Source organism: Loxodonta africana, chromosome 25 (assembly GCF_030014295.1).
Source record: "Loxodonta africana isolate mLoxAfr1 chromosome 25, mLoxAfr1.hap2, whole genome shotgun sequence".
NCBI lineage: Eukaryota > Metazoa > Chordata > Mammalia > Proboscidea > Elephantidae > Loxodonta > Loxodonta africana.
The window spans coordinates 16,245,380-16,262,655 of NC_087366.1; the positions used below are offsets into that span (position 1 = coordinate 16,245,380).

The 17,276-nt window shown below is 38.4% G+C and overlaps 1 protein-coding gene across 1 annotated transcript in view; it reads right to left on the reverse strand.

The window, feature by feature from the left end:
• Positions 1-17,276, reverse strand: part of HMCN1 (hemicentin 1) — a 551,217-nt gene that overhangs the window by 303,356 nt on the left and 230,585 nt on the right. The window contains exon 11 of the mRNA XM_064276506.1: positions 16,968-17,243. Within this exon, the coding sequence (XP_064132576.1) occupies positions 16,968-17,243 (276 nt within the window). The remainder of the gene's footprint in view (positions 1-16,967; positions 17,244-17,276) is intronic.

Below are 17,276 nucleotides of genomic sequence, written 5' to 3' on the forward strand. Positions count from 1 at the left end.
GTAACGAAGAAGTTAAGCTGTCCCTATTTGTGGATGATATGATAATATACATAGAAAATATGTTACCGGAGAAAGGCCGCAGTTCTTATCTTCGGTGCAGGAAAGAATTCAAACACTGAGACAAATGGTGCCAAGCAAGCAGAGGTTTATTAGCAAGCAGAGGGTTAGGAGTAAAAGTACACTTGACTAGGAAGCCTCAAGTGGGCTCCTCAGGTACAGAAAGACTCTGAGTGCCCCAATAGTCATTTTCTTAGGGTTTTATACTTCTTTTTTTTCTTGATCTGTCTCTAGTAACATTTAAAAGCCAGGACAAGATCCCCCCCCCCCCCGCCAAGAAGACTATTTCCTTGGCTTAAGGTTTAATTACCATGTTAGAGATCTTATCAAGTTAGGGTCTTTATTAAGTTAGGGGCTTTATCAAAGACCCCTGTAAAGATCATTTCCTTGGCTTAAAGTTTAACTATGTAGGGACCATCTTATTGAGGAATGTCACCATCCCCCTGCCTCTTCCTCTTCCCAAGTGCAAGCTTTCCCCCTCCCCCTTACAAACCCAAAAAGACCCCACAAGAAAACTACTGGAACTAATAGAATGATTCAACAGAGTAGCAGGATACAAGATCAACATACAAAAATCAGTTGCATTCCTATACATGAATAAAGAGAATGATGAAAAAGAAATCAGGACAACAATACCATTTATAATAACTCCTAAAAAAAAAAAAAATGCTTAGGAGTAAATCTAACCAGGGATGTAAAAGACCTATAAAGAAAACTACAAAACACTACCACAAGAAACCAAAATAGAGGAGAGCGGGGCCAAGATGGCGGACTAGGTGGATGCTACCGCGGATCCCTCTTGCAACAAAGACTCGGAAAAACAAGGGAATCGATCACATATATAACAATCTACGAACTCTGAACAACAAGCACAGACTTAGAGACGGAAAACGAACAAATACGGGCAGACAGCGACCGTTTTCAGAACCAGGAGCCAGCGTACCAGCCGACTACCTGGAAAATCTAGTTTCCCAGTGATGGCTCGGAGACAGCAGTTCATATCAAAACACATAAAGAAACAGACCATGACAGCTTCTCCAACCCCCCAAACAAAAGAATCAAAATCTTTCCCAAATGAAGATACAATCTTGGAATTATCAGATACAGAATATAAAAAACTAATTTACAGAATGCTTAAAGATATCACAAATGAAATTAGGATAAATGCAGAAAAAGCCAAGGAACACACTGATAAAACTGTTGAAGAACTCAAAAAGATTATTCAAGAACATAGTGGAAAAATTAAGTTGCAAGAATCCATAGAGAGACAGCATGTAGAAATCCAAAAGATTAACAATAAAATTACAGAATTCGACAACGCAATAGAAAGTCAGAGGAGCAGACTTGAGCAATTAGAATGTAGACTGGGACTTCTGGAGGATCAGGGAAACAACACCAACACAGCAGGGAAAAAAAAAAAAAATCAGATAAAAGAATTAAAAAAAATGAAGAAACCCTAAGAATCATGTGGGACTCTATCAAGAAGGATAACTTGCGAGTGATTGGAGTCCCAGAACAGGGAGGGGGGACAGAAAACACAGAGAAAATAGTTGAAGAAATCCTGACACAAAACTTCCCTGACATCATGAAAGACGAAAGGATATCTATCCAAGATGCTCATCGAACCCCATTTAAGATTGATCCAAAAAGAAAAACACCAAGACATATTATCATCAAACTTGCCAAAACCAAAGACAAACAGAAAATTTTAAAAGCAGCCAGGGAGAAAAGAAAGGTTTCCTTCAAGGGAGAATCAATAAGAATAAGTTCAGACTACTCAGCAGAAACCATGCAGGCAAGAAGGGAATGGGACGACGTATACAGAGCACTGAACGAGAAAAACTGCCAACCAAGGATCATATACCCAGCAAAACTCTCTCTGAAATATGAAGGAGAAATTAAGATATTTACAGATAAACACAAGTTTAGAGAATTTGCAAAAACTAAACCAAGACTGCAAGAAATGCTAAAGGAGATTGTTTGGCCGGATGACCAATAATATCAGGTACCAGCACAATACAAGGTCACAAAACAGAACGTCCTAATATCAACGCAACTCAAATAGGGAAAGCACAAAAACAAACAAATTAAGACTAATTCTAAAAAATAAAGAAATAAACAAAATAATACACACAACAGGAAATCATGGAAATCAATAGATAAACGATCACAAAAATCAAAAAGAGGGACTAAATATAGGAGGCATTGAACTGCCAGATGGAGAGTGATACAAGGCGAAATAGAAGGATACAAGTTAGGTTTTTACTTAGAAAAATAGGGGTAAATAAAAAGGTAACCACAAAAAGGAATATCAATTCCAGAACTCAAGAAAAAAGACAAGAAAAACGTAACGACTCAATAAACACAAAGTTAAACATTATGAAAATGAGGATCTCACAAGCTACTAAGAAAAACGTCTCAGCACAAAAAACCATGTGGAAAAATGAAATGGCCAACAACACACATGAAAAGGCATCAAAATGACAGCACTAAAAACTTACTTATCTATAATTACGCTGAATGTAAATGGACTAAATGCACCAATAAAGAGACAGAGAGTCACGGACTGGATAAAAAAATACGATCCATCTATATGCTGCCTACAAGAGACACACCTTAGACTTAGAGACACAAACAAACTAAAACTCAAAGGATGGAAAAAAATATATCAAGCAAACAATAAGCAAAAAAGAAGAGGAGTAGCAATATTAATTTCTGACAAAATAGACTTTAGACTTAAATCCGCCACAAAGGATAAAGAAGGATACTATATAATGATAAAAGGGACAATTGATCAGGAAGACATAACCATATTAAATATTTACGCACCTAATGACAGGGCTGCAAGATACATAAATCAAATTTTAACAGAATTGAAAAGTGAGATAGACACCTCCACATATATAGTAGGAGACTTCAACACACCACTTTCGGAGAAGGACAGGACATCCAGTAAGAAGCTCAATAGAGACACGGAAGACCTACTTACAACAATCAACCAACTTGACCTCATTGACTTATACAGAACTCTCCACCCAACTGCTGCAAAATATACTTTTTTTCTAGTGCACATGGAACATTCTCTAGAATAGACCACATATTAGGTCATAAAACAAACCTTTGCAGAATCCAAAACATCGAAATATTACAAAGCATCTTCTCAGACCACAAGGCAATGAAGCTAGAAATCAATAACAGAAAAACTAGGGAAAAGAAATCAAATACTTGGAAACTGAACAATACCCTCCTGAAAAAAGACTGGGTTATAGAAGACATCAAGGAGGGAATAAGGAAATTCTTAGAAAGCAACGAGAATGAAAATACTTCCTATCAAAACCTCTGGGACACAGCAAAAGCAGTGCTCAGAGGCCAATTTATATCGATAAATGCACACATACAAAAGGAAGAAAGAGCCAAAATCAGAGAACTGTCCCGACAACTTGAACAAATAGAAAGTGAGCAACAAAAGAACCCATCAGCCACCAGAAGAAAACAAATAATAAAAATTAGAGCTGAACTAAATGAATTAGAGAACAGAAAAACAATTGAAAGAATTAACAAAGCCAAAAGCTGGTTCTTTGAAAAAATTAACAAAATTGATAAACCATTGGCTAGACTGACTAAAGAAAAACAGGAAAGGAAACAAATAACCCGAATAAGAAACGAGAAGGACCACATCACAATAGAACCAAATGAAATCAAAAGAATCATATCAGATTACTACATAAAATTGTATTCTAACAAATTTGAAAACCTAGAAGAAATGGATAAATTCTTGGAACAATACTACCTACCTAAACTAACACATTCAGAAGTAGAACAACTAAATAGACCCATAACAAAAAAAGAGATTGAAACGGTAATCAAAAAACTTCCAACAAAAAAAAGTCCTGGCCCAGATGGCTTCACTGCAGAGTTCTACCAAACCTTCAGAGAAGACTTAACACCATTACTATTGAAGGTATTTCAAAGTATAGAAAAAGACGGAATACTACCCAACTCATTCTATGAAGCCACCATCTCCCTGATACCAAAACCAGGTAAAGACATTACAAGAAAAGAAAATTTTAGACCTATATCCCTCATGAACATAGATGCAAAAATCCTCAACAAAATTCTAGCCAATAGAATCCAACAACACATCAAAAAAATAATACACCCTGATCAAGTGGGATTTATACCAGGTATGCAAGGCTGGTTTAATATCAGAAAAACCATAATGTAATCTATCACATAAATAAAACAAAAGATAAAAACCACATGATCTTATCAATAGATGCAGAAAAGGCATTTGACAAAGTTCAACACCCATTTATGATAAAAACTCTAACCAAAATAGGAATTGAAGGAAAATTCCTCAACATAATAAAGGGCATCTATGCAAAGCCAACGGCCAATATCACTCTAAATGGAGAGAACCTGAAAGCATTTCCCTTGAGAACAGGAACCAGACAAGGATGCCCTTTATCACCGCTCTTATTCAACATCGTACTTGAAGTCCTAGCCAGGGCAATTAGGCTAGACAAAGAAATAAAGGGTATCCGGATTGGTAAGGAGGAAGTAAAGCTATCACTATTTGCAGATGACATGATCGTATACATGGAAAACCCTAAGGAATCCTCCAGAAAACTACTGAAACTAATAGAAGAGTTTGGCAGAGTCTCAGGATATAAAATAAACATACAAAAATCACTTGGATTCCTCTACATCAACAAAAAGAACACCAAAGAGGAAATAACCAAATCAATACCATTCACAGTAGCCCCCAAGAAGATAAAATACTTAGGAATAAATCTTACCAAGGATGTACAAGACCTATACAAAGAAAACTATAAAACTCTGCTACAAGAAATTCAAAAGGACATACTTAAGTGGAAAAACATACCCTGCTCATGGATAGGAAGACTTAACATAGTAAAAATGTCTATTCTACCAAAAGCCATCTATACATATAACGCACTTCCAATCCAAATACCAATGTCATACTTTAAGGGGATAGAGAAACAAATCACTAATTTCATATGGAAAGGAAAGAACCCCCAGATAAGCAAAACATTACTGAAAAAGAAGAAGAAAGTGGGAGGCCTCACCCTACCTGATTTCAGAACCTATTATACAGCCAGAGTAGTCAAAACAGCCTGGTACTGGTACAACAACAGGCACATAGACCAATGGAACAGAATAGAGAATCCAGATATAAATCCATCCACGTATGAGCAGCTGATATTTGACAAAGGACCAGTGTCAGTCAATTGGGGAAATAATAGTCTTTTTAACAAATGGTGCTGGCATAACTGGATATCCATTTGCAAAAGAATGAAACAGGACCCATACCTCACACCATGCACAAAAACTAACTCCAAGTGGATCAAAGACCTAAACATAAAGACTAAAACGATAAAAATCATGGAAGAAAAAACAGGATCTACCCTAGGAGCCCTAATACAGGGCATAAACAGAGTACAAAACATTACCAAAAATGATGAAGAGAAACCCGATAACTGGGAGCTCCTAAAAATCAAACACCTATGCTCATCTAAAGACTTCACCAAAAGAGTAAAAAGACCACCTACAGACTGGGAAAGAATTTTCAGCTATGACATCTCAGACCAGCGCCTGATCTCTAAAACCTACATGATTCTGTCAAAACTCAACCACAAAAAGACAAACAACCCAATCAAGAAGTGGGCAAAGGATATGAACACACATTTCACTAAGGAAGATATTCAGGCAGCCAACAGATACATGAGAAAATGCTCTCGATCATTAGCCATTAGAGAAATGCAAATTAAAACTACGATGACATTCCATCTCACACCAACTAGACTGGCATTAATTCAAAAAACACAAAATAATAAATGTTGGAGAGGCTGCGGAGAGATTGGAACTCTCATACACTGCTGGTGGGATTGTAAAATGGTACAACCACTTTGGAAATCTATCTGCTGTTATCTTAAACAGTTAGAAATAGAACTACCATACAACCCAGAAATCCCACTCCTCGGAATATACCCTAAAGATACAAGAGCCTTCACACAAACAGATATATGCACACCCATGTTTATTGCAGCTCTGTTTACAATAGCAAAAAGCTGGAAGCAACCAAGATGTCCGTCAACGGACGAATGGGTAAATAAATTATGGTATATTCACACAATGGAATACTACGCATCGATAAAGAACAGTGACGAATCTCTGAAACATTTCATAACATGGAGGAATCTGGAAGGCATTATGCTGAGCGAAATGAGTCAGTTGCAAAAGGACAAATATTGTATAAGACCACTATTATAAGATCTTGAGAAATAGAAAAAACGGAGAAGAACACATACTTATGTGGTTACAAAGGGGGGAGGGAGGGAGGCAGGGAGAGGGCTTTTTATTGATCAATCTGTAGATAAGAACTGCTTTGGGTGAAGGGAAAGACAACACTCAAAACAAGGAAGGTCAGCCTAATTGGACTGGATTAAAAGTAAAGAGGTTTCCGGGATAAAATGAAAGCTTCAAAGGTCAGCGAAGCAGGGGCTGGGGTCTGGGGAACTTGGTTTGAGGGGACTTCTAAGTCAACGGGCAAAACAATTCTATTATGAACACTCTGCATCCCACTTTGAATTGTGGCGCCTGGGGTCCTAAATGCCAACAAGCGGCCATCTAAAATACATTAATTGGTCTCAACCCACCTGGAGCAAAGGCAAAGGAAGAACACCAAGGTCACACGACAACTAAGAACCCAAGAGACAGAAAGGGCCACATGAACCAGAGACCTACATCATCCTGAGACCAGAAGAACTAGTTGGTGCCCGGCCACAATTGATGTCTGTCCTGCCAGGGAGCACAACTGACAACTCCTGAGGGAGCAGGAGACCAATGGGATACAGACCCCAAATTCTCACTAAAAGACCACACCTAATGGTATGATTGCGACTAGAGGAATCCCAGAGACAATGCTCCCCAGAACTTCTGATGGCACAGGACAGGAACCATCCCCGAAGACAAATCATCAGGCATGAAAAGGACTGGTCAGTGGGGGGGAGAGAGATGCTGATGAAGAGTGAGCTAATTAAATCAGGTGGACACGGGAGAGTGTGTAGGCAACTCTTGACTGGAGGGGGGATGGGAAGATAGAGAGAGAGGGAAGATGGCAAAATTGGCACGAAACGAGAGACTGTAAGGGCTGACTCAATAGGGGGAGAGCAAGTGGGAGAAGGGAGTAAGATGTATGTAAACCTACATGTGACAGACTGATTGGAATGGTAAATGTTCACTTGAAGCTTAATAAAAATTAAAAAAAAAAAAAAAAAGAAACCAAAATAGATCTACACAGATGGAAAAACGTATCATGCTCATGGATAGTAAGACTCAACATTGTGAAAACGACAAGGCTACCCAAGACAATTTACAAATACAATGCAAGTCTGATCCAAAATATCAACAACATTCTTTAAAGATATGGAAAAACTAATCATCAACATTATATGGAAAGGGAAGAAGCCCTGGATAAGTAAAGCACTACTGAAGAAGAAGAATAAAGCAGGAGGACTCACACTACCTGACCTCAGAACCTACTACACAGCTACGGTAGTCATACCAGCCTGGTACCGGTACAATGACAGGTGCATTGACCAGTGGAACAGAATTGAGAATCCAGGTGTGCATCTATCCACCTATGGTCATCAGATCTTTGACAAGGGCCCAAAGTCCATGAAATGGGGAAGAGACAGTCTTTTTAACAAACGGAGCTGGCAAAACTTGATGTTCATCTGCAAAAAAATGAAACAGGACCCATAACTCATGTCATACACATAAACTAATTCAAAATGGATCAAAGACCTAAATATAAAGCCAAAAAGTATGAAATTCATAGAAGAAAAAATAGGATCAACACTAGAGGCCCTAACACATGCCATTAATAGAAAACAAACCACAACCAACAAAACACAAACTTCAGAAGATAAGCTAGATAACTGGGATCTTCTAAAAATTAAACACTTACTCTCATCAAAAGACTTCATCAAAAGAGTAAAACCGACAGACCGGGAAAAAAAATGTTTGGCTATTACAGATCAAAGAACAGTCTAATCTCTAAAATCTGAAAGAAAATCCAACACCTCGACAACAAAAAGACAAATAATCCAATTAAAAAACGAGCAAAGGAAATGAACAGATACTTCGCCAAAGACGACACTAACGCAGCCAACAGACACATGAGGAAACACGATCACCAGCCATTAGAGAAATGCAAGTCAAAACCACCGAGAGATACCACCTCATCTCAGCATTACTGCCACGACTCAAGATAAAAACAGGAAATACTAAATGTTGGAGACTGGAATTCTCGTGCACTACTGGTGGGAATGCAAAATAATACAACCATTTTGGAAAACGATATGGCACTTCCTTGTTGTTGTTGTTAGGTGCCGTCAAGTCGGTTCCGACTCAAAGCGACCCTATGCACAACAGAACGAAACACTGCCTGATCCTGCGCCGTCCTTACAATCGTTGTTACGCTTGAGCTCATTGTTGCAGCCACTGTGTCAATCCACCTCATTGAGGGTCTTCCTCTTTTCCGCTGACCCTGTACTCTGCCAAGCATGATGTCCTTCTCCAGGGACTGATCCCTCCTGACAACATGTCCAAAGTATGTAAGACGCAGTCTCACCATCCTTACTTCCAAGGAGCATTCTGGTTCTACTTCTCCTAAGACAGATTTGTTCGTTCTTTTGGCAGTCCGTGGTATACTCAATATTCTCCACCAACACCACAATTCAAAGGCGTCAACTCTTCTTTGGTTTTCCTTATTCATTGTCCAGCTTTCACATGCATATGATCCAATTGAAAATACCATGGCTTGGGTCAGGCCCACCTTAGTCTTCAGGGTGACATCTTTGCTCTTCAACACTTTGAAGAGGTCCTTTGCAGCAAATTTGCCCAAAGCAATGCGTCTTTTGATTTCTCTACTGCTGCTTCCATGGCTGTTCATTTCACCAAGTAAAATGAAATCCTTGACAACTTCAGTATTTTCTCCGTTTATCACGATGTTGTTCACTGGTCCAGTTGTGAGGATTTTTGTTTTCTTCATGTTGAGGTGTAATCCATACTGAAGGCTGTGGTCTTTGGTCTTCATTAGTAAGTGCTTCAAGTCCTCTTCACTTTCAGCAAGCAAGGTTGTGTCATCTGCATAACACAGGTTGTTAATGAGCCTCCAATCTTGATGCCCCGTTCTTCTTCATATAGTCCAGCTTCTTATATTATTTGTTCAGCATACAGATTAAATAGGTTAAGGTGAAAGAATACAACCCTGACGCACACCTTTCCTGATTTTAAGCCAATCAGTATCCCCTTGTTCTGTCCGAACAACCGCCTCTTGATCTATGTAAAGGTTCCTCAGGAGCACAATTAAGTGTTCAGGAATTCCCATTCTTCACAGTGTTATCTGTAGTTTGGTATGATCCACACAGTCAAATGCCTTTGCATAATCAATACAACACAGGTAAACATCCTTCTGGTGTTCTCTGCTTTTAGCCAGGATCCATCTGACATCAGCAATGATATCCCTGGTTCCACGTCCTCTTCTGAAACTGGCCTGAACTTCTGGCAGTTCCCTGTCGATATACTGCTGCAGCTGTTTTTGAATGATCTTCAGCAAAATTTTGCTTGCATGTGATATTAATGATATTGTTCTATAATTTCCACATTTGGTTGGATCACCTTTCTTGGGAATAGGCATAAATATGGATCTCTTCCAGTCCGTTGACCAGGAAGCTGTCTTCCATATTTCTTGGCATAGACAAGTGAGCACCTTCAGCGCTGCATCTGTTTGTTGAAACATCTCAATTGATATTCCATCAATTCCTGGAGCCTTGTTTTTCGCCAATGCCTTCAGAGCAGCTTGTTCTTCAGTACCATCGGTTCCTGATCATATGCCAATATTCAAATGATTGAATCTTGACTAATTCTTTTTGGTATAATGACTGTGTATTCCTTCCATCTTCTTTTGATGCTTCCTGTGTCGTGTAATATTGGCCCCAGGGAATCCTCCACTATTGCAACTCGAGGCTGGAATTTTTCTTCAGTTCTTTCAGCTTGAGAAATGCCGAGCGTGTTCTTCCCTTTCAGTTTTCCATCTCCAGCTCTTTGCACATGTCCTTATAATACTTTGTCTTCTCGAGAGGCCCTTTGAAATCTTCTGTTCAGTTCCTTGACTTCATCAATTCTTCCTTTTGCTTTAGGTGCTCGACACTCAAGAGCAAGTTTCAGAGTCTCCTCTGACATCCATCTTGGTCTTTTTTTTCTTTCCTGTCTTTTCAGTGACCTCTTGCTTTCTTCATGGATGATGTCCTTGATGTCATTCCACAACTCATCTGGTCTTCAGTCACTACTGCTTGATGCGTCAAATCTGTTCTTCAAATGGTCTCTAAATTCAGGTGGGATACACTCAAGGTCATATTTTGGCTCTTGTGGACTTGCTCTGATTTTCTTCAGTTTCAGCTTGAACTTGTATATGAGCAATTGATGGTCTGTTCTACAGTCGGCCCCTGGCCTTGTTCTGGCTGATGATATTGAACTTTTCCATCCTCTCTTTCCACAGATGTAGTCAATTTGATTTCTGTGTGTTCCATCTGGCAAGGTCAATGTGTAGAGTCACCATTTATGTTGGTGAAAGAAAGTATTTGCATTGAAGAAGTTGTTGGTCTTGCAAAATTCTATCATTCGATCTCTGGCATTATTTCTATCACCAAAGCCATATTTTCCAACTACTGACCCTTCTTCTTTGTTTCCAACTTTCGCATTCCAATCGTCAGTAATTATCAATGCATCTTAACTGCATGTGTGATCAATTTCAGACTGCAGCAGCTGATAAAAATCTTCTATTTCTTCACCTTTGGCCCTAGTGGTTGGTATGTAAATTTGAATAACAGTCTTGTTAACTGGTCTTCCTTGTAGGCATATGGATATCATCCTATCACTGACAGTGCTATACTTCAGGATAGATCTTGAAAGGTTCTTTTTGACGATGAGTGCAACACCATTCCTCTTCAAGTTGTCATTGCCGGCATAGTAGACTCTATGATTGTCCGATTCAAAATGGCCAATACCAGTCCATTTCAGCTCATTAATACCTAGGATATCAATGTTTATGCATTCCATTTCATTTTTGACAATTTCCAATTTTCCTAGATTCATATTTCGTACATTCCAGGTTCCGATTATTAATGGATGTTTGCAGCTGTCTCTTCTCATTTTGAGTCATGCCTCCTTAGAAATCTAGAAATAGAAATACCATATGATCCAGCAATCCCACTCCTAGGAATGTATCCTAGAGAAATAAGAGCATCACTTGAATAGACATACACACACTCATGTTCACTCCAGCATTGTTCACAATAGTAAAGAGATGGAAACAACCTAGATGCCCATCAACAGATGAATGTATAAACAAACTATGGTACATACACACAATGGAGTATTATGCAACAATGAAGAACAATGATGAATCTGCAAAGCATCTCATAATATGGAGGAATCTGGAATAAGTCAATTACAAAAGGACAAATATTGTATGAGACCACTACTGTAAAAATCCATGAAAAAGTTTACAAAGAGAAACAATCTTTGATGGCTTTGAGGAGGGTGAGGCGTGGATGAAATAGCACTAAATAGACAATAGATAAGTGGTAACTTTAGTGAAGGGTAAGACAGTACACAATACTGGGGAAGCCAGCACAGCCTGTACTAGGCGAGGTCATGGAAATTCCATAGACACATCCAAACTCCCTGAGGGACTGAACTGCTGGGCGGAGGGCTGTGGGGATCATGGTCTCAGGGAACATCTAGCTCAACTGGCATAACAGTTTATAAAGAAAATGTTATACATTCTGCTCTGGTGAGTAGCATCTGGAGTCTTAAAAGCTTATGAGCAGCCATCTAAGATACTCCACTGGTCTCACCCCTTTGAGAGCAAAGGAGAATGAAGAAAACTAAAGCTGCAAGGGAAAGATTAGTCCAAAGGACCACAACTACCATGGCTTCCACCAGACTGAGTCCAGAACAACTAGATGGTGCCCGAGTACCACCAGTGACTGCTCTGACAGGGATCACAGTAGAGGGTCCCAGACAGTACTGGAGAAAAATGTAGAACAAAATTCTAACTCACAAAAAAGACCAGACTGGAGAAACCCCAAGAGTATGGCTCTCAGGCACCCTTTTAGCTCAGCAATGAAGTCACTCCTGAGGTTCACCCTTCAGCCAAAGATTAGACAGGCCCATAAAACAAAACAAGACTTAAGGGGTACACCAGCCCAGGGGCAAGAGCTAGAAGGCAGGAGGGGACGGGAAAGCTACAATAGGGAACCTGAGGTTAAGAGGGGAGAGTGTTGACAAGTGGTGGGATTGTTAACCAATGTCATAAAACCATATGTGTACTAACTGTTTAATGAGAAGTTAGTTCATCCTATAAACCTTCAACTAAAGCACAATAAAAAAAAATTCAGTATTCATCTGTTAGTTATTTTCCTCAGCATTCTGAAAGAACTTCTCAAGTTTATGCACCACATTCCTGATTTTATTTTTATGTATTATAAATTCTGCTCTTCAGTGCCTCTAATTTATATTTGCATTCTAGTATTCCATTTTTAACCTCAAATCCTTTCTTATTTCTTCCATCACTTTCACTATTGTCCTTTCATCATAGCCTGATCTGGCTTTATAAATATACACTCCTGCTTGAAAGAGAATAGGTCTTTTTGAAAGACATTGGTTATACCAAACATTTTTTCCTGTCTTTAGAATAAACTACTTTCAAAACATCATTTCTTCTAAGTATCTCCTCTCTTTCTGTTACTGGATTTTTTCTTAGGTCCCATGCATTTTTGTTGTTTTGTTTTGATAGATTTCTTTTTCTTCAGCTTCAAATGAAGTGACATCTATCCAGGCCAAGGTCTGTGAACAAAGTATTTGGATGGACATTCTTTTCTAGCCGAACCTCCTTTTTAGTTCTGCAGCTGAGTGAAAACCTTAGGTACATGACTCCTTGCCCAATTCTCAATTATGAAGCTCTTCTGGCTGAGAAAGAATGCTCTCCTCTGCCACCATCTGTCTCTAAAACCCCCAAGTGACATGCCTATCAATTCTTCCTTTGCCTCCAAATATTTTTACTGATGGGAAACAGATCTCTCTGGGGCCAGATTGCTTGTCTCCTTCCTATCCTGCTGTTTTTCTGACTGTATCTTAGAGGTATCCAAGTGTATGAGGAGAAAGTGTTCTGTCTTCCTAAAAGAATAACAGTTTCTTATTGAAGAAAACCATGAAACAGAGGAACAAAGATAGCATCCCCCTATTTTCATGTGAAGAAAAATAAGATGGACCACTGATTGAGACTGTCATTCCATTGACTTTAAAGTATAAATATTATATATGCTTATTAATACTGTATATGGAGTTGTTGAGTGGTGCAAAGGTTAATGCACTTAGCTGCTAACCAAAAGGTTGGAGGTTCAAGTCTACCCAGAGGTGCCTCTGAAGAAAGGCCTGGTGATCTACTTTGGAAAAATCAGCCACTGAAAATCCTACGGAGCACTTCTACTGTATATTGACTCAATGGCAACTGGGTTGGTGTGACTGGATATTATACATACATATTATACAAACTATTTTTATATAATATAAATAAAATTCCTCCCAGGTTTTTTCCCACTGTTAATTGCTACTGTTGGTTTTCGGTGTTCTTAGTTTTTGTCTTTTTGAGATCCTTATAGATATTTTAGTTAGGTGAGGAGATAGCTAGACATACGTATTTTAAAGCATAAAATTCTTGCAAATTATATTTTGTAAAACTACCAAAATTCTATGAACAATGGATTTTAAGTCTTAAAAGTATTTCAGATGACTGCCCTGATAGGGAGCACAACAGAGAAATCCTGAGGGAGCAGAACAGTGGGATGCAGACCCCAAATTCTCATAAAAAGACCAGACTTGATGGTCTGACTGAGACTAGAGGAATCCCTGCGGTCATGGTCCCCAAACCTTCTGTTGGCCCAGGACAGGAACCATTCCCGACGACAACTCATCAGACATGAAAGGGACTGGACAGTGGGTAGGAGAGAGATGTTGACGAAGAGTGAGCTACTTGTATCGGGTGGACACTTGAGACTGTGTTGGGGTCTCCAGTCTGGAGGGGAGATGGGAGGGTAGAGAGCGTTAGAAACTGGCAAAACGGTCACAAAAGGAGAGACTGGAGGGAGGGAGCGGGCTGACTCATTAGGGGGGAGAGCAAATGGGAGTATGTAGTAAGGTGTATATAGGCTTATGTGTGACTGACTTGATTTGTAAACTTTCACTTAAAAAAAAAATTAAAGCACAATAAAAATTATATAAAAAAAAAGTATTCCAGATATATACAGCTTCCAAACAGACCTGTGGAGGCATAACGACATAAAATGAGGCTATGAATTAAGCTATCGGTTCCCTGTAAGCAAGAAAACTATTTCTAAGTATTCATTCAATTCAGGTAACTATTTTATCTTTGAAATTTTCTAGAACGTTTTTATTCCTGCTTTTTAAAACATTTAACTGCATAAAACATAATTAATTTATAATAGAAGACAATGCCAATAGTTTACAGCCATATCATTAACTCTATTAATATTCTCAGGAATTATATCCCTGGGTATAGCAGTTTCCTTTATCAAATATCCATAGTTTTTCAATACTGCATGCAACCATAAAATAATACAGATGGCCACAAGTAGCTACAGTCTCTCATTTCCTATTAAACAGTGTCATAAATTCAAGAATATATTTTTTTGTTAGGTTCTTAAAACATGCTTATTCATCAACATTTTTTTGTCAAGCTCAAGGCCAACTTGACAAGTCATAAAAGAATGACTCTAAATGGATTTACATCACAGCAGATCATTTACATCACAACTATGTTGCTGTAAAAAAAACTAGCATAGCCTGCTTACAAAAATACCTCATGGGGGAGGCAGTGGTTGGCAAACAAATGTCAGAGGTGCACATTTGCATAAAAACATAGTATATAACATCTTACCTCAACACTTATTTAAATCACTGGATAATAATGATTCTATTTTACTAGCTAAAAAAGAGTCCAGGGCTTCCCTTAAAAATATGCATTTCTAGGTAATACAGCTCGCTCTGTAGAAAAGATTTAAATGCTCCTTTCAGTTGTTGTTGGAATTACCCTAGCTGCCTACTAAAAATACAGCTTTACGGTCCCCACAGTAGACCTATAGAATCAGAGTCTTTGGACATGGGGTTAAACCAAAACCAAACCCGTTGCTATTGAGTCAATTCTGACTCATAGTGACCTTCCTTATAGGACAGAGTAGAACTGCCACACAGGGTTTCCAAGGAGCACCCGGCGGATTCAAAGTGCTGACCTTTTAGTTAGCAGCCATAGCTTTTAACCACTACGCCACCAAGGTTGGGGTTAGGAATCTGCTTTTCATTTTTAACAAGTTCTTTGGATAACTCCTTATCCACAGAGGTTGAAGAATCACTGCTCTAATGCACTAAAATGAATATTAATGGTCTAAAAACTGAACCTGGGGATACAAGGAAGGTTCTGATTTTATTTTGCTTTTCCTTTCTCAGGAACTTCAGCTCAAGAACCAAGATCGAATTTCAGAAGTTCGTTGTCATTTATTTTATCTGAAACAATCTGTTTCGTTCAATTGTTCCAAAGTTCTTGTAAATCATATTTCGACTTAGATTGTCACATTATCTAGGCAGTATAACCATGTGGAAATGTAGTGAACCATTTATAAAAGCAATGTTTCCCTAGAGATTTCACTCACTCAACTAACAAAAGACACATACTCGGATTGCAGAATATATCTCAGAAACCAGGAAGAAAACCAGAATCAGACATCAGCCGTTTTGTTAATTCTCACCATAGTTTCACTTTTCTGCCATTAATAATATTCATTTGAAACTCAATGGTCATTTGCCTAGATAATCTTGTTAAAATCACATGAGAGTGTTACTTCAGGCACGTTGTAAACTTGTTCCAATACCATAACCAAATAGCCAGGCCCAATTCTGATGTAACCAGTCTTCCACATCAGGGATTTGAAATGAAATACTTTGCTGGGGCAGCAACTAAACCTTTCAGTTTTATAGTGAAAAACTGCTGACAGTAATTTGCTCATTACGTTTAGACTCCCAGCTAGCCTAGAGACATTTGGAAGCCAAATGTAATTTTAATAAAGTGAAGATTTAGAGATGTTTCTAATCTTCATTTGACAGTCTTTAATGAGATATATAGTTTAACACACACTTTTAACACACTTGTTTTCAGCTATCTGAACATTTAGTCTATTTAGACATAACTCAAGAACAGTTTACCATTACTTTATAATTTACTAAGGACTGTGTATATGTGCATGGGTGTGTGTGCATGTTGGCAACAAATAAGGTTAAAAACTCTGCTTAAGTTTCAGAAAAACTTTACTGGGACGAGAAGCATCGTAAATTTTTATTTAAAATAAGTGAATTAGTTATATACACAAATAATATAGTACTCAAAATTGTGAGGGAACTTTATGAAAAAATTATTAAAACAATTAGAAATTTTTTTAATTCACATTTTTAAACTATTAAACCATTCAAAGACAATTTCTATTTATATTCTCCTAAAATAAAACTCTTCAACTACCCAACTAGTAGGGTTAATTTTGTTTGTTTTAAACTCATCTATTCGTTAATGATGTCTTAGTTTCCAGTTTAGACAGCTATAGACCACTGAAAAGACACAAGCATCCTATCATTCAAAACTGTCACTGTTTGTGTAGATACTGTCACTCTTTGGTGGCAGGCTTGAGAGGACAGTGATCTAAGGAGGAAGACAGAAAAATACCATAATTCAGAAGTTAACACAAGTACCATACCTTGTACTGTGAGGAACACTGAAGCAGCTGATGATCCTCCTTCACTGGAAGCGATACAGTGATATGCTCCGGCATCACTGAACTTGACATTCTTGAGCTCCAATGAGAGGTTAGCCAAGACCTTAATTCTCGCTGGGTCTGCCAGTTTGATATCTCTGTCATTCCTCTGCCAGGTTAGATTGTAATCCACTGCACTGACGACGAGACAGGTCAAAACTGTTCTTTCTCCAGGAGTGATTGTAATATTATTAGGCACTTGGATGACAGGAGGGGGCTCTGTGTGAAATCAAAAGGTTCAAATCATGAGAT